We start from the raw sequence: 23574 nt of genomic DNA, 5'->3' as shown, positions 1-23574 counted from the left end.
GCACCAATGACAAACTTCCCCCCCCCAAGGCTAATTGTGACATGAAAGGGGGTGGGGGGTGGAGTTGAGTGGTACAGCTTGAGAGGGAAAGGTTCCCCCTCTGCTTCCCATGTGCTGGACCCCCCCATAACTCCCTTTGACCCATTTAGGGTGCAATCCTAACTAGATAGGCGGCTGCCTCCAACCTCAGAGGCGACCACATATCCAAAGCAAGGCAGGAGAGGCACGGGGGGATTGTTCCCTCCATGTCTCTCCTGCCTTGCTATTTTTCTCTAGACAGCCGTTTTCAGCTGTCTAGTGGTGGGGGGGCCAACCGGGAAAGGAAGCTGCCGTACGACACATTGCATGTGTCATACGCGCAGCTCCACTTTCCCCACCCCAGAAGGCCCCCCCAGCTCCACCCCTTTTCAGTTGCTCTGCACTCCTCTTGTGAGCGTGGAGAACGGGCTTCTCTCCGCTGCCTCCGAGGCAGCACGGACAAGGGGGCAGTTGGTTTTCCAGGAACCAACTTGAAGCACGGGCTCTGAGGTCGGTTCCCAGAAATAAGCATATCCTATGGCCCTCTAGACAGTGTCTAGTGGCCACAGAATTGCTCACTTAGGCTTGAAAACACTTAATTAAATTAATTTATTATTTTATCATTTACAAATGAGCAAAGTGACTGAATTGGAATCCAAACCCAGGACTCTCGAAGCAAAGTGGTACGGATGGTCCGTCGGGGTGTTCCCTGTGGCCAAGGCTGCCACAAGCAAAGCACTTCGCCTGAAGGAAAACAGTCACGATTTTGGAAAATAATTGGTCTGAATCTTAAATGCATTCCAAGAGGTCCATCAACATGTTAAAACTAGCCATGGGGCCAGCTATTTCTATAGTGCTCCCCCCACCCCCCCGCCCCTCAGTTGTTGGGAAGAATAAATTATTTTGAATCTGCAAGATGTTGCAGCTGGGCTAATTTCATTTTAATGATGTGCGATTCTCTCAGAAGGAATGCAACAGAGGCTGGATAAAACATTAGCGCGTATAATCCAATTTGGACTTATTCTCCTCCTTTTTATGGGCTTTCTCTATTTCCAAAATCACATTAATAAATGCTCTGCGATACTCTTTCAGCTGCTTTACTTGGAAAGCAGATCTGAGCATCTTTGAACTCTTTACTGAAAGTGCTGGTGGGTTTTGTTGAGGGAGGGGAAAACAAACTGTGGAACTGCAGATCTGGTTTGGCTGAGCTTGATAATGCTTCTCTCACTTCATTTTGCCCAAAGATGAGTTTAGTGAGATTAAACAGATCACACCTTGCAAGTAGCCCTACCAGTTCCTGTTCCTCAAGGGCCACATGAATGGCCAGTATGCAGAGCCTGTGTGAAGTCATGGTGAGCAGTGTAGTGGAGTCAGGGCTTGAAGGGATGTAGCCCTAAGGATGTCCATCACTGGGAAATCTGGTTCTTCTTTTGGCTTGATAGAGTTCTGTGGTGTGTATGACTCGCTTTGAATTTGCGAGCCAAGCTACAGGCTGTTCCCTGAACTCCGGGAACATTTTGGGGCATTTTCTTTGAAGGTTCTGCAATTTGTGCAAATCTCTGAGCAATCTGTGCAAATTCTGGCCAAATTTGCACAAATCACACAAATTCGACTGTAATTCACATAATTTGTGCAAATTCAGCCATCATTTGCATAAAAATGCCCATAATTTGTGCAGATTACTCCAAAATTAGCACAAATGGCAGAACCTCCCCCAAAGAAAAACAAATCACAAAAATTCCAGAAAATCTACAACCTGGCTCAACTCACTGCGGATGGAATGGAATGCTATAGTGGGAACTGAAACAAAGTCCATGGGGCTGAGCCTAGGAAAGCTCATTGAACTCTCCCCACCCAACAGATTTCTCCAACATCCCTACATAGCCCTGACACATTTTGATTAACAGGGATACTGACATCATCTGATACCATCCTCAGAATTTCCTGTTCCCTGTCACCTTAGCTGCAACTGTCACAGTATGTAGGGGTGGGCAGATGATTTTTTTCAGCAACACGATATACTCTGTTGTAATGTAAAGTATTTTGAGGTGGCTTGGCTTCGAATGGGCAATTAAGATCCATTAACCTTACAAGAAACCATGCTCTGGGTGAAGATGAAAACCTGCTAGAACTGGTTTGTTGATATGGACCGACACAGCTGCCTGCAATTTTGGCCTCTCCCTAGGGATGTGGCTATGGGAACTGTCATGAGGAGCTTCTGCACTTCAAAATTTACCACTATACTACTGGTCTGAGTTTGAGTATTAGGCTAGGACTGGCAAAATCCAAAATTCAAACTCCCACACAGCCATGTCTACCTCTCAAGGTTGTTGTGAGGATAAAATGGAGAAGGGCAGTGTCGGCACTGAAATTAAGCCAGAATCCAGTAGGCATCCTATTTGTTTGGAATGCAGTTTTATATGAAAAAGGGTGCTGCTGACGTGGGGAGGGGTGGACTAGAAAGTGGGGATCCCCAAGGGTTGGTGCAAGACTTTAAATCCAGGGGCTCATGAGGCTAAGTGCGTGGTCTTGTGCACTTCGAAAGGTAGGGAAAGTGTTCAAGATCACCTACTTACCTAAGTGATCCTCAGGATTTAAAGTCCTGCCTTTACTCTTGGGGGCATCCCCCTTCTAGCCCATTCTACCCTGAGTTGGCACGGTCCTTTTTTCATGTAACAGTCCATTCTACCCCCTTTTCGCTCATTTTGTCTTGTCAAAGCTTGCCATGGCTAATTGAAATGTGTGTGTGGGGAGGGGGGAAGGGAGAGAGGTGTAGATCTGGTTGAAAAATACTCTCTATGACAAAATTTCCCAGCCCTGTTTTTGTGCAAACCCCCCCCCCCAAACAAACAAACATTTTAAAAGGGCTCCGACCATGACTGGAACAGGTACAGGGGACTTGGTGACAGGCAAGATGGGTTCTGCTACCATGTCCCCTGGGATGATGGGCAGTGCCTGCTGGAGGACCGAGGGGGAAGGAGGGGGAAACAACCCACAATGAGCCCTATGGTCTGTCAGGTGCACCAACCATACACTGTGGGTTGTTCGCAAAATAACCCACAGTGTGTGTCACGTGGACGCACCCATTGTCTCAACAAGTGCAGGATGAAAAACAGAGACATCTCTGCTTGTGTAGGTTCCAACAGTCTCCAAAGAATCCATGCAGATGGAGGAGTAAGGCAGGTAAAGTCTGGCTTTCCCTCCTCCCTTTTCCTTTTCTCTTTCCAAATGCTACTGCAATTTTACCCAACAAAAACTCACTGAAGGGAGGACAAGAGGACCGGACAGCTAATTACAGCCTCTGCATGTCAATTGTCTGTCCTCCCCTTCCTAGCAAAACAAAATTATTTTTCAAATTGCTTCACAATTCTGTAACACTTTCTGGCATAAAATACAAATGTTATTCCTATCTCTGACCAAACAAAGAAAAGAAAATATACATATATATCTTTAAAAGCTCTCAGCTTTTATACCAACTACTGAAGCCTTTCTCCTCTTGTGTTTCTCACAACAAGCAAACCGCCTGGCATGTGAAAACTCTATTATAACAGCTGTTTCTTTTTCTCTTTTTTAAAAATTGGAGGGTGAGTGGTTTTGTGGGTTTTTTTTGGTCACACTCATAGGAAAACTGTCCCATTAATGCCTTTAGAGCTAGGTTGAGAAAGAGGCTTTCCAAGTGTCAACAGCAGATGCAGTTCAACCCTTTTTGCAGTTCTACTTAAGAAACAGAACAGAAAGCTCTATTATTGCTCTAAGGCCTATTTTCACTCTGCATGTAGTTTTCACAAAATCTATTGTCTCTCCCATCACAATTTTTCCTCCTATCATGTTGCTTTTCTCTCAAGTGTCTTGGGGTTGGGCCTAAGACTTCAAGCAGTGATGACTGGTGAGGCAGTTTGCTGGAGTGTAATATACTTTAGCTGGAAGTGCCAGTAAAGCTACTGAGGCAGCTTGCACACCGCTATGCAGACATGCACAGCAGCACTTAGCACATGTGCAGGCCACGATGTCACCTCCATGATAAACTAAGAACATAAGAAGAGCCCTGCTGAATCAGACCAAGACCTACCTAGTCCACCATTCTGTTCACACAGTGGTGAACCAGCTGCTTGTACCAGCTGCCTGAACCAGAAGCCCACAAGCAGGACATGAGTGGAACAGCACCCTCCCACCCATGTTCCCCAGCAACTGGTGTGCATAGGCTCACTGCCTCTGATACTGGAGGTACCATATAGCCATCAAGACTAATAGCCATGGATAACCTTATCCTCCATGAATTTGTCCAATCCCCTTTTAAAGCCATCGAAGTTGGTGACCATCACTACATCTTGTGGTAGCAAATTCCACAGTTTAACTATGTGCTCTTTTTGACGAAGTCCTTCCCTTTATCTGTCCTGAATCTCCCACCATTCAGCTTTGTACACCTCTGTCACATCTCCACATACTCGCCTTTTTTCTGAGCTGAACAGCCCCAGACATTGTAACCGTTCTTCATAGGGGAGGGGCTCTAGCCCCGTGATCATTTTGACTGCCTTTTTTTTGCTTTGTAACTTCCTATAGTTTCAAAAACAGTTTATATATAGCTCAGGAGTGTGCTATTAGGAATGGCCATGGCCATGGAAGCTGGGAAACAGGAAGTAGGTAATGCTAGGAACTAGGCAGGAATATTACAAGGACAACACCAGCTTCACCTCAGATAAGAGGCTATATGTTGGTCAGCACTCACTCCCAATGCTACTAGTAGATCTAGCTTCAGGTCCAGCAGATCCAAATGTTGGCTACACTTAGGTTGTGGAGAAAGGACCTTGAGGGCCAGGGCCAGCCCAAAACATTCTGCTGTCTGAGACAAAAGACAAGATGGTGTGCCCCCTCCCGTTCCATGTGCAAAAGCTAACTGGACTGGAAGATGAATCTGTCTTCAGCACTAATGTTGGGACAATGTTCTTCACTGAAGTTGAAGGCAGCAAGGTAATGTAGGGTGCGAAGAGTAGGGTGCAAGGCACGTAGTTCTCTTCTTGAATGCCTTGCTGCTGCCTCCCAGCATCTGCTGCCTGAGGTGATTGCCTCACTCTGCCTAATGGTAGGCCTGGTCCTGCTGAGGGCACAATCCTATGCATGTTAAGACAGAAAAAAGTCCTACAGCTCCCAGCATTCCCCAGCCAGCATGGCTGGCTGGGGAATGCTGGAAATCGTAGGACCCCTGTCTCTCAAAATATGCATAGGATTGCACCCTGAGCTAGCTTTAGCTACAACGACTCCTAGGCAGTCAGGGAGTTAGGGAAAAGGTTGGGTCCCCATTGAGACATTATCGTGTGCAGCAACATGGGCTCAGACTATGACCGTGCTTGGGAATATGCATTCCTATATGCGCTGCAAAGCACACAGAAATGCACTACATGGTCCAGACCATGTGATGAGAATGGGGGCCTCTCCTTGGATTGCACACTGCAAATCTTATGCAAAACTACACAGAGTCTGTCTCCAAACGCACATTATGGTAGTGCTGTGTGATGGAGTGTTTGACTATTGAAGTAAAAAAAAACTCACACCAAACCCTCCCATGGAAAATGAAAGTGAAAATATAAGTGGTAAAGACCTTTCTATCCCCGGTTCCATTTTTCACCACTGATATAAGCCTTGGGTATCTGCTGAACATTAAAAAGTCAATTAGAATGACAATGAATGTAAAAAATACGCATTTGTAATAAAAGCCATAATTTAGAACAGGATAATGGATTTGAAAATGGAAAAAGGTTTCTCCTAAATCAAATGTCTTTCAGCTGTAGTTAATTTCTGTCAACAGAATTTTCTCAAGTGTTTAAATCATACTTTAGACTTTGATTTATATGTAGAGCAGAAAAAAAAGTAAAAAGGGAACTTGTGGTTTATTGCTCCTGTTGCTTCCCATGCAAATTTTTACTATGCAAAATAGTAAAAATTGGCATTAAGAAGCTTTATTACATTCAACCATCTCAGAAAGCAGATGTATATTTATTGCTCATTATCATCACGTCACTATAAAATCAACATGTGTATATTAAAAATGGTGCAGGAAATATAACTGCTTATTTTGCATGTGTAAATTTAGAGACACTTATCTGTTTGTCATAGGTCTTTTTTTTATGCTCAAACATTTTGTGATACTAGGACAGAATTACCTAATCTGATAGATATGAGATGCTGCTGAAAATGGCAGCCCCATGTTGACTTGTCATGTATTTTGATGTTCTCACTTTGTGCATTTTCCTACCCATAATCCACCTAATTGGCTGGCCACCAGCAGGGGTAAGGAGATGCGTAACACAATGACACCAGGATGGGGGATACGTGGCTCAACAACACTACAAGTGAGAAGGATCTTGGAATTGTTGTAGATCACAAGCTGAATATGAGCCAACTGTGTGTTTATTCGTTCAGTTGCTTCCAACTCGTCGTGACTTCATGGACCAGCTGATGCCAGAGCTTCCTGTCGGCGGTTGTCACACGCAGCTCCCCCAAGGTCAAGTCCGTCACCTCCAGAATATCATCCATCCACCTTGCCCTTGGTCGGCCCCTCTTTCTTTTGCCTTCCACTTTCTCAAGCATCACCATCTTCTCCAGGGTATCCTGTCTTCTCATGATGTGGCCAAAGGACTTCAGTTTTGCCTTTAATATCCTTCCCTCAAGTGAGCAGTCTGGCTTTATTTCCTGGAGGATGGACCCATTTGCATGGGTTTGATCTTCTTGCAGTCCAAGGCACTCTCAGAATTTTCCTCCAGCACCATAGTTCAAAAGCATCTATCTTCCTTCGCTCAGCCTTCCTTATGGTCCAGCTCTCGCAGCCAGAGGTTACTATGGGGATCACCATTGCTTGAACTATGTGGACCTTTGTTGTCAGTGTGATGTCTCTGCTCTTCACTATTTTATCAAGATTTGTCATTGCTGTCCTCCCAAGAAGTAAACGTCTTCTGGTTTCCTGGCTGCAGTCAGCATCTGCAGTAATCTTTGCACCTAGAAAGACAAAGTCTGTCACTGTCTCCACGTTTTCTCCCTCTATTTGCCAGTTATCAATCAAGCTGGTTGCCATAATCTTGGGTTTTTTTTAAGTTTAACTACAACCCAACTTTTGCACTTTCTTCTTTCACCTTCGTCATGAGGTTCCTCAGCTCCTCCTCGCTTTCAGCCATCAAAGTGGTATCATCTGCATATGCGAGATTATTGTTTCTTCCAGCGATTTTAACTCCAGCCTTGGCTTCATCAAGCCCAGCACGTTGCATGATGTGTTCTGTGTACAGGTTGAATAGGTAGGGTGAGAGTATACAATTCTCTCCCAATCTTAAACCAGTCCGTTGTTGCATGGTCTGTTCTTACTGTTGCTACTTGGTCGTTATACAGATTCCTCAGGAGGCAGACAAGATGACTTGGTATCCCCATACCACTAAGAACTTGCCACAATTTGTTATGATCCACACAGTCAAAAGCTTTAGAATAGTCAATAAAACAGAAATAGATGTTTTTCTGAAACTCCCTGGCTTTCTCCATTATCCAGCGGATATTGACAATTTGGTCTCTAGTTCCTCTGCCTTTTCTAAACCAAGCTTGTACATCTGGCAATTCTCGTTCCATGAATTGCTGGAGTCTACCTTGCAAGATCTTGAGCATTACCTTACTGGCATGTGAAATAAGTGCCACTGTTCGATAGTTGGAACATTCTTTGGTGCTTCCCTTTTTTGGTATGGGGATATAAGTTGATTTTTTCCAATCTGTTGGCCATTCTTGTGTTTTCCAACTTTGCTGGCATATGGCATGCATCACCTTGACAGCATCATTTTGCAAGATTTTAAACAGTTCAGCTGGGATACCATCATCTCCTGCTGCCTTGTTATTAGCAATGCTTCTTAAGGCCCATTCAACTTCACTCTTCAGGATGTCTGGCTCTAGCTCACTGACCACACTATCAAATCTATCCCCGATATTATTATATCCTTCCTATACAGATCTTCCGTATATTCTTGCCACCTTTTCTTGATCTCTTCTGCTTCTGTTAGGTCCTTGCCATCTTTGTTTTTGATCATACCCATTTTTGCCTGGAATTTACCTCCAATGTTTCTAATGTTCTGGAAGAGGTCTCTTGTCCTTCCTATTCTATTCTCTTCTTCCGCTTCTGTGCATTGCTTGTTTAAAAATTATTCCTGATCTCTTCTGGCTAACCTCTGGAATTTTGCATTTAATTGGGCATATCTCCCCCTATCACTGTTGCCTTTTGCTTTCCTTCTTTCTTGGGCTGCTTCCAGTGTCTCAGCAGACAGCCATCTTGCCTTCTTGGTTTTCTTTTTCTTTGGGACGTTTTTTGTTGCCACCTCCTGAACAATGTTGCGAACTTCTGTCCATAGTTCTTGCGGGACCCTATCTACTAAATCTAGTCCCTTAAATCTATTCTTCACCCCCACTGCATATTCATGAGGAATATTCATGAGCTCATATCTAACTGATCTGTGGGTCTTCCCTATTCTCTTTAGTCTGATTCTAAATTGTGCAATAAGAAGTTCGTGATCTGAACTACAATTAGCTCCAGGTCTTGTTTTTACCAACTGCATAGATGTCCGCCACCTTTGGCTACAAAGGATGTAGTCAATCTGATTTCGGTGTTGACCGTCTGGTGAAGTCCATGTATAAAGTCGTCTCTTGGGTTGTTGGAAGAGAATTTTTTGCAGCCACATCACAAATATGTGATGTGGCTGCAAAAAAGGCAAATGCTCTTTTGGGCTGCATTAAGAGAAGCATAGCTTCCAAATCCCAGGAAGTACTAGTTCTCTTCTACTCAGCACTGCTTAGGCCTCATCTGGAGTAGTGTGTCCAGTTCTGGGCATCACACTTTAAGAAGGCTGCAGACAAGTTGGAGAGGGTTCAGACTCCAGAGGAGGGCAACAAAGATGATCAGGGGACTGGAAACAAAGCCCTATGAAGAGAGACTGAAAGAACTGGGCATGTTTAGCCTTGAGAAGAGAAGACTGAGGGGAGATAGGATAGCGCTCTTCTAGTACTTGAAAAGTTGTCACAGAGAGGAAGGCCAGGATGTCTTCTTGATCATCCCAGAATGCAGGACATGGAATCATGGGCTCAAGTGACAGGAAGCCAGATTCCGGCTGAACATCAGGAAAAACTTCCTGACTGTGAGAGCAATACAACAATGGAACCAATGACCTAGGCAGGTGGTGGGCTCTCCCACACTGGAGGCATTCAAGATGCGGCTGGACAGCCATCTGCCAGGGATGCTCTGACTTGGATTCCTGCATTGAGCAGGGGGCTGGACTCGATGGTCTTGTAGGCCCCTTCCAACCCTACTATTCTATGATTGTAGGACACAGGTAAACATCCCACTATATTATTGAAAGAGAGTGGGACAACTCAACTATGGAAGAGAAGAGCTTCTCCATGTGACCTGTAACTCAGAGTTCTATCCTTACATTGATCTCTTTGGCTTTGCCATGGAAATCTTGCCTTCAGATTGTTGGGAACATTAGCTAATCTGGCTTCTGAGTGTCAACCTAACACATAACAATTAGTTTGCGGCATTTGCAGACCATTATTCTGGTAATATCTTTCCTGTGTCACGGCTGTAAGAGGTTGGAAGAGGCTTGGAAGGATTTTGAATTAAACCCCCCAAATTTCAAGGCATCTTGTTTTTCATTCTTCATCTCTGCCAACAATGTCACAGGCAGCCTAGAGGGCAGACAGGGTGGAGAGCAAGGGCCAAGAGCCCTCAGGACTGGAAAGTGAGTTGTATCTAGCAGTGAAGAAGTAGCCAGGCAGAAAGAGCCAAACTTATTGTTGCCTAAGCAAAGCCCAAGATGGACCCAGAAGCCCTAGAAGGTCAGAGGACAACAGTGGATTGCATGAGTTGGCAGACAGCATGAAAGCACAGGATTCATGGTGACTCCCTAGAAGTTCTTCTGTCCGTAGCGCACAATGGCAAGCACTGTGAAGACTGCCAGCTCCTGACACTCTTGCTGGAAGTTATTCAGTTTTGGCTTTTCTTGCACCTATTTATCTTTCTTCTCTTCTTTCTCTCCATGTCCCTCCTCAAGCCTTTTGTTCAGGTGGTGAGTGACTATTGCCTAAAGTGAGGGTCTCTTAATCACCTGCATCCATTTTCTTATGAGGTTCTCTTCCCCAGCATTTGTAGTATAGCTGCTCCTCTCAACTTCACATATACACTGACAGGATCCGAACTGGTGGTGACTGACCAAGAAAGAGTTCTTGGGGTTGTGGTGGACAGCTTGATGAAAATGTCAACCCAGTATGCGGCTGCTGTGAAAGGCAAATTCCATACTGAGCATAATAAGGAAAGGAATCAAAAATGAAACTGCCACTATAATGCTGCCTTTATACAAATCTGTGGTGCAACCACGTTTGGAATACTGTGTACAGTTCTAGCCACTGCACCTTAACAAGGCTATTATAGAGTTGGAAAAAGTGTAGAAAAGGGCGACCAAAATTATCAAGGGGCTGGAGCCAACGTCTGGGACAGTTTAGCTTAGAAAAATAGTAAGGGGAGACATGATAGAGGTGTACAAAATTATGCGTAGTGTGGAGTAGGGATGGTGTGGGCACCCAATTCAGTCTGGGAATCCAATGGACCTGCTCCTGCCTGAACCCCTGAGCCCCGCTTGCCAAGCCCCTGCCCTTGCTTGCCCCCTGCTTGCACTCTGCGAATGGCCTGCACTCACCCCAGCGGCCTTGTCAAGCTTCATGGTCACAATTTTTTGATAAATAAAATGGCAATCGCAAAAATGTACATGTTTGTGCACATGCAAAAATGCACATTTTTGCGAATGCGCCTATTCACATATGCAAAAATGCACATTTTTGCGAATGCGCCTATTCACATATGCAAAAATGCACATTTTTGCAAATGCACATATTTGTGTGTGTGCAAAAATGCACATTTCTCAAAAATTCACATTTTCGCACACACCAATGTGCACCTTCACAAAAATGTGCATTTTGCACATGAGAATATGCACATTTGCAAAATGTGCATTTTCGCATATACAAAAACATGCACATTTTTGTGATTGCCATTTTATTTTTCAAAAAAATGGCAACTACATAACTTGATGGGGCCACTGGGGTGAGTGTGGATTGCTCACCGAGCATGGGAGGGGCTTGAGTGCGGTCCGGGGACCAGCCAGCGGGGGGCAGGGGCTGGGCGGGCATCCAGAGAACCCGGACGGGGGTGAGTTCACACATCCCTAGTGTGGAGAAAGTGGACAGGGGTACATTTTTCTCTGTCTCTCATAATACTAGTACCTGGTGGTATAAATCTGAATTGTGAAAGTATGCCCGCCCACTCACCTGCCTGGTACCCCGGCTCAGTTTCGCATTATGGTGGTCAGCTGCAAGCTGGCTGCCAGTTTAAATTTCCCACAACACTCCAGAGCAATGCTACATTGGGATGTTGTGGGAAATGTAAATTGGCAGCTAGCGTATAGCCATCCACTGCTGGAGGAACCCTCACATGTGGAGTTGGCCCTGCTTAATACAACCTGTTCACAGAACCTGTTCCCCTGAACAAACAACAACTTAGATGAGAAGAAGCTGTGTGCCACATTCATTGTCCTTTGAATCAGTCCTCCCTTTCACATAACGAGCACAATCCACCGGAGCCAATAGCACATGCAGAAAAGATAGCATGTGCGTAGCAACCCAGGATTCTTCCTTATGAATTGCTGTGGAAGCTCCCAGCAGTGGACACCAAAAGCATATCTTACACCCCAACTTAGCTGTACCTCAGTTCCACTGAAATCAGTGGCACTTACATTAGTCTGAACGGAGAAGCACTTTCACCTGTGTTTGAAGCCTCCCTGAAAAGTGGCTTTTTGCACGGGGCAAACATGTGCGCAATAAATATCTCCCTGCTTTGGCTCAGCCCTAATTATGACCTGTACTACTTTAACTTTGGATAGTATATCCCATGGCCTTTGGTTCTCTAAAGTCCTGATCACACATACAGTGATTTGTAAGTCCTGATCACACTTACATAGTTTAAAAGGGAATCTAATGACCAATGACTGACCAAGAAGGTATCCCCTGTGTGAAACAACCAAGAAGATAGTGTCTGTGAAGAGAGTGGAGGTAGTGAACGACTGTGGCTTTACGACTGAGAAAGTATTTTATCCCCCGATGCTGTGATTTTATGAAATCAGTGGGCTTTGTGGTTTCTTTGTGCGTAAACTGAATGGCTTTGCATTTATGAATTATGTGCAGGCGCCATTTACCGCAACACTTACTCAGTAAAATGATGATACATATCAAGATGGCAATGATGGCTCCGGTTCCCAGCCCGGCTGCGGCAACAGCTCCTATGGTGGTGCAGTCTCCATTCTCATCACACGGACACACCTTGACCTTAATGACGGACATGTTAAACAGAGGAGGGTTTCCGGAATCCGTCACAATGATCGGGACATCATACACACCAGCTTCCAAGTACATTATTCGCAAACCGAGTTGGGCGTAGTCACCTGTGGGGAGCAAAATGGAGATAACTGCGGTCCCGAGGAAGCCGTTAAGAACACGGGTACATGGAAAAGCTTTGTCCCGGATCATATACGACCTTCAGTAGCTGGTAGCTTATGCAGTACCTGTATGCCAGCCAGCCATGCTGATCCTCTGTGTGCGGCCAGTGTGGGTGTAACAGTCCACACAGGAAGTGCAAAACCACATGCATTGTGGTCCTTGCCACCCAAACAACCCAGCCCCATTTCCTGCTATTCTCTCTTTGTGTCAAAGCAATGAAATGCTCCCACCTGGACATGAACACATTGATCAAGACAGAAAGAGCACCTTTAGACTAGGATGCTGGAGAAATTCGAGACGGACTAAAATGAACTCAGATTTCTAAGAATCCGACCTGTGGAATCTCCTGCAGAGTGCCCCCCTCAGGCTGCACGGGGTCCGTGGACTTTCGGATTTTTTTTTACTTTCCCGTATTTTATGCATATTCATTTGTAGCAAAATGCACATGTTTCTGCTGAAGAGATGTTGAATGGAATGGGGGACAATACATGAAACATTACGTACTAAGGTAACTTTTTACACGTGAAAAAATAAAAAAAAATCACATCTGTCTGTGAGCGGATGATGGAAAAAAAGTGCCTGACAGTCTGCGAAATACAGGTGGATTGGATTTTACACAGTCTGTACATCTCTACTTTAGACACACCCAAATGCTTGTGGGCATCTGGAGGGATTTTTGTCTTTTTCTTTTTTTCAGCAGACTCCTCCCCATACAAGCTGCATCACGACTGGATTTGGAAAGTCCTCTCCTTCCCCCACAATCCCTTGTCTTTAAAAAAGCAGATGGTTGATTGCTTTCTGGCTACCTGATTTGCATTTATAGCCAAATATGGCAGCACGTCATGTCTGTACACTAATTATAGAGACATGGCAAATGCTCTTGAGATACTGTTTCCCATCTTCTGTGCTCTAAATCAGTGGTCTCCAAAGTGGGGTGCATGCACCCAGGGGGGGGGGTGCACGATGATCCATTGGGGTGCACAAGCCGCCTGATAATTGAGCAGCCTCCCGCTGTCCTGACGAGCTGCCATTGTGTGCAACAATGGCAGCAGCAGCAGGATGGGACGGGAGCCGAGAAGGAAGCTCCATGGCATTTCTCTCTGGGCTCCAGTCCTGTCCTGCCTCTGCCACGGCCACCGAGAGCAACTGCAGCAGTCTCTGCCAGGCACGGCAGAGGAAGGCGCAGCTGCTTGCTTGGCCGTGGCATCGGAGCAGCGGCCATCCTGCCGAAGGAGATTAACCCTTCCCGCTCTTCTTTAGCAGAATGAAGCTGAGAAGGAAGCACGTGTTTTCCTCTCAGCTGCCATCCTGCCGAAGGAGAGCGGGAAGGGTTAACAGCTCCAGTCAAGCCGCCAGTCAGCCAAGGGACAGGGGCCATCATACTTGTCTGACTCTGTGCAGGATGCGTGGCTGGCGACCAGGACTCTTGGCTCCGGTGCAGGCAGTAGCCTGGCCAAGCACGCCTTTCCCCTCCTTCCAAGGAGACCTTTCCCCTCCTTGCAAGTTGGCAGTGCTGCCCTTGCTCCATCATTCGCTTTCAGCGTATTGCGACGACGTGTGCCCAGTTAGGTGGATTTAAGGATTATATTGTCTAGTATTAACTAAGCTTACCCTCACAAAATGGACAGTAATATATTTTTGAGTGAGAGCAAAAATGTTTTTTGTATTGTTAATAAAATAAATGTATATATTTTTAAAAAATATTGTTTATTTCGTCTTTATCTCATCCTTTTTAATTTCTATTTTTGTGTATGTTTCATAATGTACATGATACATTAGTACAGTAGTACATGTATGTGATTTATAAATAAATAAATATACATATATTGGGGGTGCATGCTCAAACGTCTTTTTTACTGATAGGGGTGCGTGATCAAAAATATTTGGAAACCACTGCTCTGACTCACTCATTCACACATGGTAGGGGCTCGGTAAATCCCCCAGCACTGGCTCATGTTATTATTTCAGAACTCAATACGCCTTAGGATTATGGCACTTGTCCCTCCCTCCTGCAACCGGTCCACTGCCATGTCATGTTGGCTCTTCTAATTGTGCAGAGGAAATGTCAGCAGGAGCTAAGGAACTCTGGGATTTGAGACAGAATACATGTTGATTTAGCTACCTAGCTCTGACCTTGAGTGCTGTTCTCCCCCCGCCCTGCCTCACACAGATTGCAAGCATGCCCCCACCCCTCAATCTGAGCTGGGGCCTAGTATGGGGGGCGGAGTTAGGAGGGCTTTAATCCTTTGCCCACAACTAGTCCCAATTTGGATTGGGTCGCTCAGAACTAGGCAGCTAAGGTAACGTGGAGGAGAGCACCTGCCACATGGAGCATGCCATTCCATTCCTCAAACTATGAGTCCCAGAGTTTCCTATAGAAGCATGCATGTATGTATAGTCTACAGGAAGGTGTGACTCAGTGTTAAAAGTATCGGCTTTTCTGCTCTATCACTGCCTCTGGTAGACTCCAGCAAAGGATCTTACAAGATCTGGACACTCCATACAGATACTCAGGAGGGAATAAGTTTACGTATATATCCTCAAGGATGTTCTACGATTTAGCCTCAGTCTTTTTCCTCATGGCAATCTTTTAAAAATTAATTATTACATTAATATCCCACATTTTTTCCTCTTGCAAGGAACTCACGGCAGCTTACATGGTCCTCCTTCTCCCCATTTTATTCTCTCCTAAACCCTGTGAGGTACATTAGACTGAGAGTCAATGAATGATCCGAAGTCACCCAGTGAGCTTCATGGCCGAGTGGGGCTAGAACCCGGATCTCCCGAGTCCCAGTCCAACACTCTCGCCACTGCTCCACCGTGGCTCTCATGAACTTGCAACCTGTGGTTCTTTGGATACTGGCTAAGTGTCCAAATACATACATTAATACCCAAATGCAATATAATTATTAGTGAGACAGAAAGTAAGGCATGCTAATTTGCACAATTCCTACAGTTTGGAGAATCCAGCTTTTAACTATGTCTATAGCTTTGTCTGTGGTTGCTTGTTTCACACATGCAAGTCATCAGTTGATGTTGCAGTTGCTGAACGATGAAATTGCTGGTGTGAATTCAGCTTATGACTTCTAGAGCCTGTGATAGAAATGAGCAGATTTAATAGCAGCAATCAGCAAACAGACCAAACTGTTGTCTTATTTAACCATTCTGCTGAATTTCATGGGTCCATTTTAACTGTGCTTCTGCTCTCTTTACTGCGGGGGGCGGGGATATATTTACTTTGTAATTATTTTATTATATGCTGACAGGAGAGTTTTTATTGAAGGGCGGCAAAGAAAACTTCGAAATAAATAAGCAAGCAACTATGTGAAGTGGGCACTTTCCACCTTGAGGGGCAGGGGGTGCCCAGGACTGAAGTAGAAGAGTTCTAGACTCAGACGTGAGGCTATGCTTTTCTAGACCAGCGGGCCTTCTCGCTAGGAGGGCCCCATTGCTGGCTGAATTGTATTAGACAGCCAATAAAGAGGCCAATTACAGCTGACTGTGATTTCAATAGCCTCTGTTCTTTCTCCTGCCCCACCCTGCCATGAACTAGCAATCTTCCGATTTTCCCATCCTTAAAGCTACTTCCATATTAAAGTAGAAAAGGAGGGTGACTTTATGCAATTACAGTTGGAGGAATGATCATTGATCCTGATTGTGGTTCATGACAATAAAAATGGAACATAAGGAAGACTGATAATAGCTTTTCCTCCTGGGCTATTACAGATGATTTATCCCCAGTTCAGTCTTGATAACTGTGCATAATTATGAACTGTATTAAAACCTGGAGGGCGGGGAAGCAGAGCACCAATGAAAGCTTTTAAGAATTCTGCTCAAGGCCCAATCCATGCAATTTCTCATTAATTATCTTTCCTGTAAATGTCAGCCAGAATGTGGGGTTCAAAAAAAAATCAAGGAGAGGGAACAAAAAGAAATCGGAAAGTTTGAAGGCCGATCCCTTCCAGTGTGAGTGCGGCAAGTTACAAACGCTGCCGGGTGTTGCCTGCCCAGTTTACCATTTAGCCGCGTAATGGTCCAGTTCTTTCTGATGGCAGATGGCACACTTGGCAGCTCAAAGACAAAGGGCCCAACGTTTGGATCGATGTCAGCATCAGCGGCTGTGATGTTGATGACATTCAGGTTTGGCTTTTCACAGATCTGCGCCTCCTTTGGCTGAAGCTCAGGAGCATTATCGTTGATGTCAATTAGATAGATCTGGAGTGTGCCCGTGCCGCTGGCTGGAGGGATACCTAGATGGGGAGAGGATAATTTCAATGAGCAACAGTTCAGGTCGGCACAGGAAGTCATGGGCAGGGGGACTTGCTCATTCCATTTCCTCTCCAATAGCCATTGAGCTGTAGACAGTATAGAAAAGGTCAATGGCAGTGATCATGCAACTGGACACAGCCCCTATGAAGAAAGGCTAAAGGTGCAATCCTATGCATGTTTAGACAGAAAAAAAGGCCTACAACTCCCAGCATGGCTGGCTGGGGAATGCTGGGAGTTGTAGGATTTTTTTTCTGTCTAAACATGCATAGGATTGTGTCTTAATATTTTGGACCCCCTTTTTTAGTCTAGTACAAATACAACAAAGAGGTGACATGATAGAAGTTTAAATTATGGACAATTGTTCTTGGGATCACTCCCAAGTTGATTTTCTGTAGATTCAGATCAGACGGAAGCTACTACTTCTCACCACACAGAGCTGATGGGATTGGCTCACCCAAGATGTCATGAAGATCTTAATGATATAGGGTAGGATACAAATGTTTTAAATAAATAAATAAATAATAAAATAAATAAATGAAGAAGCTACCTTATGCTTAGATTTATTTAGCTTAGGCAAATTTATGGAAGAGTGATACAAGCAATGACTATTGGCTAGGAGGAGGGGCCATAGCTCATGCCCACACACTTAGCATGCAGAAGGTTCCAGGTTCAATTCCCAGTTTCTCCAGTTAAAAGGATCAGGAAGGAGGAAAGACCTTTATCTGAGATCCCGGAGAGAAGCTTCCAGTCAGAGTGGACAACACTGGGGTGGATGAACTTCCTATGGTCATGATTGCTAAATGTAGCCTCTGTGTTCAAAGGAAGTATGCCTCAAATGAACCAGATGCTGGGGACGGACGATGGGGAAGGAAAGTTTCCTTCATCTCCTGCTTCTTTGCTTCCAGGGACACCTGTTGCTGTTGGACACAGAATGCTGAACCCTGGTCTGACCCAACAAGGAAAGTTCTTATAGTGCCAGCTTCTAAGGTAGTGAAGGATGTATAGTACCATATGACAATGTACAGCTTTCCCCCACTGCACAAAGCTGGAGTGATGGGAGTAGCTGAAGGCATCAACACTGTCAGGTAAAGATTCCAGGTTCAAAAGCATCCGTTAAGACCAGACGTCGGCAGTTCTGCCCTTGGTCTTTCTCACAACGGGACCCTTGCAAGATCAATGGCTGAGCCTCTGAGGAAGGGGAGCTGTGCCAAAGTTGACCAATCAGGCTCTTGGTTTTGAGTTTGACTTTTATAAAGGTTAAAAGCCATCACTGTTATGTATAAGCCTTTGAAAACACACACACACACACGCACAACCCGCCCAATTTCTTCAACTCTCCAGGCTGGCATGCTTCAGTAACTTCCCTCTAGTTAGGAAAAAAACACCAGTTTTCTTTTAAATTGTTCAGTATTCTTCATTCCTCCCATCTTTCTTCCCCAGTGAACTGTGGGCAGTTTTGTTCCAGGGTTCTACACTGACTATTTCCTGCAGCAGCCTTGCCCGAATAGTTTTTTTTAAAAAGCCCATGTTCTCAGTGCTTTGTTTCTTTTTCTTAGGATGCTAAAAAAGAACAGAACAGAACAAAACAAAACAAAACAAAACCAAACCTCAACTGATTCTTCCTGGCTATTTTTGCTAAAGCTTTTCTGTCTTAGGTTCCTTGTTTGTTTTTGCTGACTGAAGAGTCTCAAAATCCCTGATGAAGCCCTCTCAATCTCTTTCTCATGATCGTTAACGCTAACTTGCCCAACCTCAAGGTCTGATACCGAAGCAATGTTTGGTTCCACTTCCCAGCCCTAGACAGAACTTCCTCAAGAACTGCCTTGTTCAGATACTGAGTTTCCTGCATGGTAAAGCAAACCCCATGGGGTCAAGTACATTTACCAGCAATCTCTCTCAGTTACCTTCTGCGGGGACACTTTGGTGAATCTTTGTCCTTCACGATGTTTGGATTTGGACTGGTTGCTGTTTTACAAATGTTAACACGCGTCTTCTGCCGACTCGTTTCTAACCTTGCTCACATTCTGTAATACATGGGTTAACTGGATTTTTGAAATTGAGGCAAAGTATGTCAAATCTGATTCATTTTGGCCTAATAAACCCACATTCTCACATACAGAGATCAATGGTAATAGAATTATAGAATCATAGAATAGTAGGGTTGGAAGGGGCCTATAAGACCATCCAGTCCAACCCCCTGCTCAGTGCAGGAATCCAAGTCAAAGCATCCCTGACAGTGGCTGTCCAGCTTCATCTTGAATGCCTCCAGTGTGGGAGAGCCCACCACCTCACTAGGTAATTGGTTCCACTGTTGTATTGCTCTCACAGTCAGGACATTTTTCCTGATGTTCAGCTGGAATCTGGCTTCTTGTAACTTGAGCCCATGATTCCATGTCCTGCACTCTGGGATGATCAAGAAAAGATCCTGGCCTTCCTCTCTGTGACAACCTTTCAAGTACTTGAAGAGCGCTATCATCTCTCCCCTCAGTCTTCTCTTCTCAAGGCTAAACATGCCCAGCTCTTTCAGTCTCTCCTCATAGGGCTTTGTTTCCAGTCCTCTGATCATCTTCGTTGCCCTCCTCTGAACCCCCTCCAATTTGTCTGCATCCATAACAGTTATTAGCAGTGGTGTGTGGTGGAGCCAGGGCTCACAGGGACACAGTGCTGCTACTTTTTGATTAGCTGGGATGCTTACATCATCTGCCACCCCCATCAGACTTCCCTGTTCCCGCTGAACTTAGGTCCAATCCTCACAGCAGCTGGGTGGAAATGAATTTTCCCCAGCAACAATATATAATTGTGAGCTATCCCTATTGTAATGCGAAGTATTTGGGGGTGGCTTGGTCTTGAATGGGCAATTAAGACTCATTCGCTTTACAAAAGACCTCCTCTCTTGGTGGAGATAAAACTGCTAGAACTGGTTTGTTGATATGGATCCACACAGCTGTCTGCATTTCTGGACTCTCCTTGGGGGGCATAGCTATGGGGTCAGTCATAGTGAGTGCCTGCACTGCAAAATGTACTACACTACTGTTTATTAGAGAAACAGATAAAGATATGGGTGGAATCCAATTGGCGCCTCCAACTTATGGAATGGTTTCCACCAGTGGAAGAGATTCCACCTCCCCCTACAGATCCCTGCACACCCTTAAAACCTGCTCTGGAGGGTTGGGGGACACCCTGGGAGGGGAGGAGGTAAAAGTCCCATTGCATTGTCTGTTCACACATTGGATTTCACCCCATGAATGAAGAAAAATTAGGGGAATAGCACCGTATATAGTCCACGCGAATCAGTGAAAATGAGTGAAAAGGATATTGCCAAGCCATGTGCACCTAGGGAAGAGCTCTGGTCTTGATAAGGAAAGCAGAAGAGAAGAAGAATGCGGGCGGACGAGAGGCAGGCATAAGCAAACAAAGAACCTGAGGACTGTTGAGAGTAGGGCACAGACGAACTAGGGGAGGAGAGCTAACAGCAGGGGGACTACTGCTTTGAGCAGGGAATGAGTTAAAATGGTCTCATCTCTGGCAAGAGGAATTCTGAGCACTCTGGGCAAGTTGCCAAGCACCCCATGTGGCAGGGCAGCGCCACTGAAAAGAAAGTTGCCGCAGTGGGTGCTTCTTGCTCGAGGTGGGCAGGAAAGGCCACCATGTAACCCAAGCAAAGAGGAAAACTCTGCCCCCAGAAATGTGGATTTGGCCCCAGAGCATCACGAGAGATGGGCAGCGTGCCAGGGGGGCCCTGGGAGAATCATAGGTCAATGCAATAGAGTGTCTGTACATGCCAGGTCCTGTGATCCTACGGAGGATCTGGGCTCATGGGTAACTATAGGGATGCACGCAAAGGGGATAATGATTTTCAGGGTGCTTGGGCTCATGGCCTGGAGGGAACAGAAATGGACTCTAGACGTTAGGCCAAGGATGTGCTGGTGGAAGATGACATCTGAACTGGAGTGTTTCCATCAGCTGAAACATTCTCCATCTTACTCCAATTGACAGGAATGACCCCGGGTGCTTGACCAAGTTAGGCACTAGAAAAAGCCCTTAGGTTTGCACCAACTGACCATGTGCTATCTGGCTGGTTATTGAATAATATGCAGAGTGCTGCATCTAAGAGGGCCGATTCCTGCTGACTCACAGGAATTTACACCCCTTATTCAGAAGTCCAGGGTTCCAGTCATTAAACCTGTCTTACTCTTCATTGACAGTTCAGACACAGACATTTTCTTACTACCTCCCCACGCCCCAAATCAGGGCTGCTTGGGCAACAATCTCTTTTATTTATTTATATATCGTTGCTGAGTTTCTAAAAAATGTTGTCCGAAGTGATGTACATTTAGAGGTAAAAGGTGAAAACAGACAACCGCCACACAAGAGAGTCTACAATAGATTCTTATAAAAGCTAGGCCAAAATTGGCTGGAAGTCAGTCTCCATTCTGAAAGGCCACCCCCAGAAAAGACAGTGACATCTTGCCAATTCTGGAATTGCTGGGGGCTGGGTGGCTGGTAGGTTTTTTTAGGCCTGAGTAGGGTGGTGGATCGCCACTGGTGAGGTGATACCAAAAGAGTGAGTGTGTTTCCATGTGGGGAGCCCCTTCTGGAGGCCCTGAGCATTATAGGCTAACCATTAAGTGGCATCTTGTGGGTAGGCCCCACTTACGCATATTTTTCTTTTAATTTGTTTTACATGTCTTTGCTTGCCCAGGTCTAGCTGGAGGACTTCAGAGTTCCTATGAAAAACAAAGTAGATTCTGCAAGCCTAAAGTCTGCCTATCCCTGAGGCCTCCCGTCTGGTTTTATTTATTACATTTATATCCCGCCTTTTTTCCTCCTTCAGGAACCCAAGGCAGTGTATGTAATCTTCCTCCTCCTCCATTTTATCCTCACAACAACAACCCTGTGAGGTGGGTTGGGCTGAGGGTCTGTGACTGGCTACCTCTGATTTGTATGGTGACAGTTTTCTTGTCTCTGATTTACTGATGGAACATTTCCATCTATGCCCAGCTATGGCTTCTGGACTTAATAGAGACTGGTACCATATAAGACACCACCCCTTTCTCCCGCCCCTTGTTTCTTCATTCTCTGCTCACCAGACAGGGCGGGACTCTTCATATTTCCTCCAGCTCCTTTCCTATTTGCCCCAGTGTTCTCTTCATCACAGGCTGTGAATGTTTCAGACATTTAATTTACATTGGCAATGTCCTGTCCCAACTTCATGAAGGTCTTTCTTTCTTTCTTTCTTTCTTTCTTTCTTTCTTTCTTTCTTTCTTTCTTTCAAATTTTAACTAGAAAACCTGGGGGAAAAAATCTAACTTATACTGACAAGTCTGTCAGGGCATCATTCCTGTTAATGCATCACATTACGGTATTATTGAAGCATGAACGTTGCAGAACTTGGACCTACCGTTGTCAGCTGCCAGGAACGTGGCCTCGTAGACATTGTTCTTAATATAGGCTGACTCACGATCAAGGACGGCAGCAGTGGTGATCTGACCATTTGTGGCGTTAATGTTCAGCCAGTTTGCAGGATCTGACAGCTTGGAGTATCTGCAGAGACCAAGGATAAATACGTGGCAGTCTCCTCCAATGACACAACCTTAATACGGCTTCAAAATAAGGTTGGGGGAGCATTTGAGCCTTTATGTTGTTTAGGTGCCCAACCCTTCAGTTTTGAAAGAGCATCTGAACGTTTAGTCAGGCCTAACATTTCCATGTTTTCTGGGAGGTCAATGAATGGATCTCCCAATGATTTAACAGCCCCTGAAATTTAGCTTTTGGAAGCTGCCAATTTGGTTGGAGCTAGATCGGAGTTGGATTAATCCCTGAAATGTTTCATGATCAAAATTTCCTTGCAGCTGCTAGGGAAAAATGGTAGCAGCTATTTTTGCAGCTATTTCTCCCATGGGGCAGTCTTTCCCAACCTAGCACCCTCTAGAAGTGTTGAACTACAACCCCAGCATGTTTGGCTGGGGGATTATGGGAGGTGTTGTCCAACACATCTGGAGGGCACCAGGTTGGGGAAGGCTTCCATAGGGCAAACATCTCCTTAGTGTTGCAATTCTGATGGGGAAAACAATGCAGGGGAGAGGGGGATTTGATTTATCAAAAATACATCTCACCCTCCCCTCCCCTCCCCTCCCCAATTCCAATCAAATCAGCATCCCCTGAGCTGCATCTTGTTCATGGTTCTTCTGCATAATGTGTGCTTTGTCCTTTGTCTATCCTTATTGATGAACAAGGCCCATAACCCAGTGTCCATTTCTAGTGATGCTTCTTTTGACCTCTGCAATTATTCAATTTCCCCAGGAGAACCTTAGTGCCCTCTGCTAAGTGCTGCATGTCCCATAGCCATCTCTTTGTTAATGGGAGGAAAAGCCATTTTGTAGTAATGCACTGATAGTACGAGAAGGAGCCCCATCTTGTGATGCAAAAAGGGCATGGCGCACATATGTTTGTTTGTGCAGAGATACAGCAAAGGATGCCAATGAAGGTTGCCCAAATCAGGGTAAAGGGAAATAAGTCAATGAACGTTCCTAAAAATAAAGGAGCAATAATGGCCTCAGTCCTGTGACACTTGTGGCCTATCAAACACAGCCCTTCAACCATGCATGAGTCAGCCAGGTCCCCTCTGTTTTTGCAGGCTCAGGTCCACAGTAAAAACAGGACATTTTTTGACTCCTGGTGGCCCGTCACACATGGTTGGTAGACCAGGTTCAACTTGTGTCAGTT

General features: G+C 45.2%; 1 protein-coding gene across 1 annotated transcript in view; it reads right to left on the bottom strand.

Annotated features, from left to right (window-relative positions):
• Positions 1-23574, bottom strand: part of CDH4 (cadherin 4) — a 1230390-nt gene that overhangs the window by 18114 nt on the left and 1188702 nt on the right. Inside the window, exons 11-13 of the mRNA XM_084854314.1 lie at positions 22250-22392; positions 16596-16829; positions 12291-12524 (exon numbers count right to left, since the gene is read on the bottom strand). Coding sequence (XP_084710440.1) covers positions 12291-12524; positions 16596-16829; positions 22250-22392 — 611 coding nt within the window. The remainder of the gene's footprint in view (positions 1-12290; positions 12525-16595; positions 16830-22249; positions 22393-23574) is intronic.

Source organism: Heloderma suspectum, chromosome 4 (assembly GCF_057233095.1).
Source record: "Heloderma suspectum isolate Gila_16-S chromosome 4, 16-S_ref, whole genome shotgun sequence".
Taxonomy (NCBI): domain Eukaryota; kingdom Metazoa; phylum Chordata; class Lepidosauria; order Squamata; family Helodermatidae; genus Heloderma; species Heloderma suspectum.
This window is presented reverse-complemented; position numbering and strand designations above follow the sequence as displayed.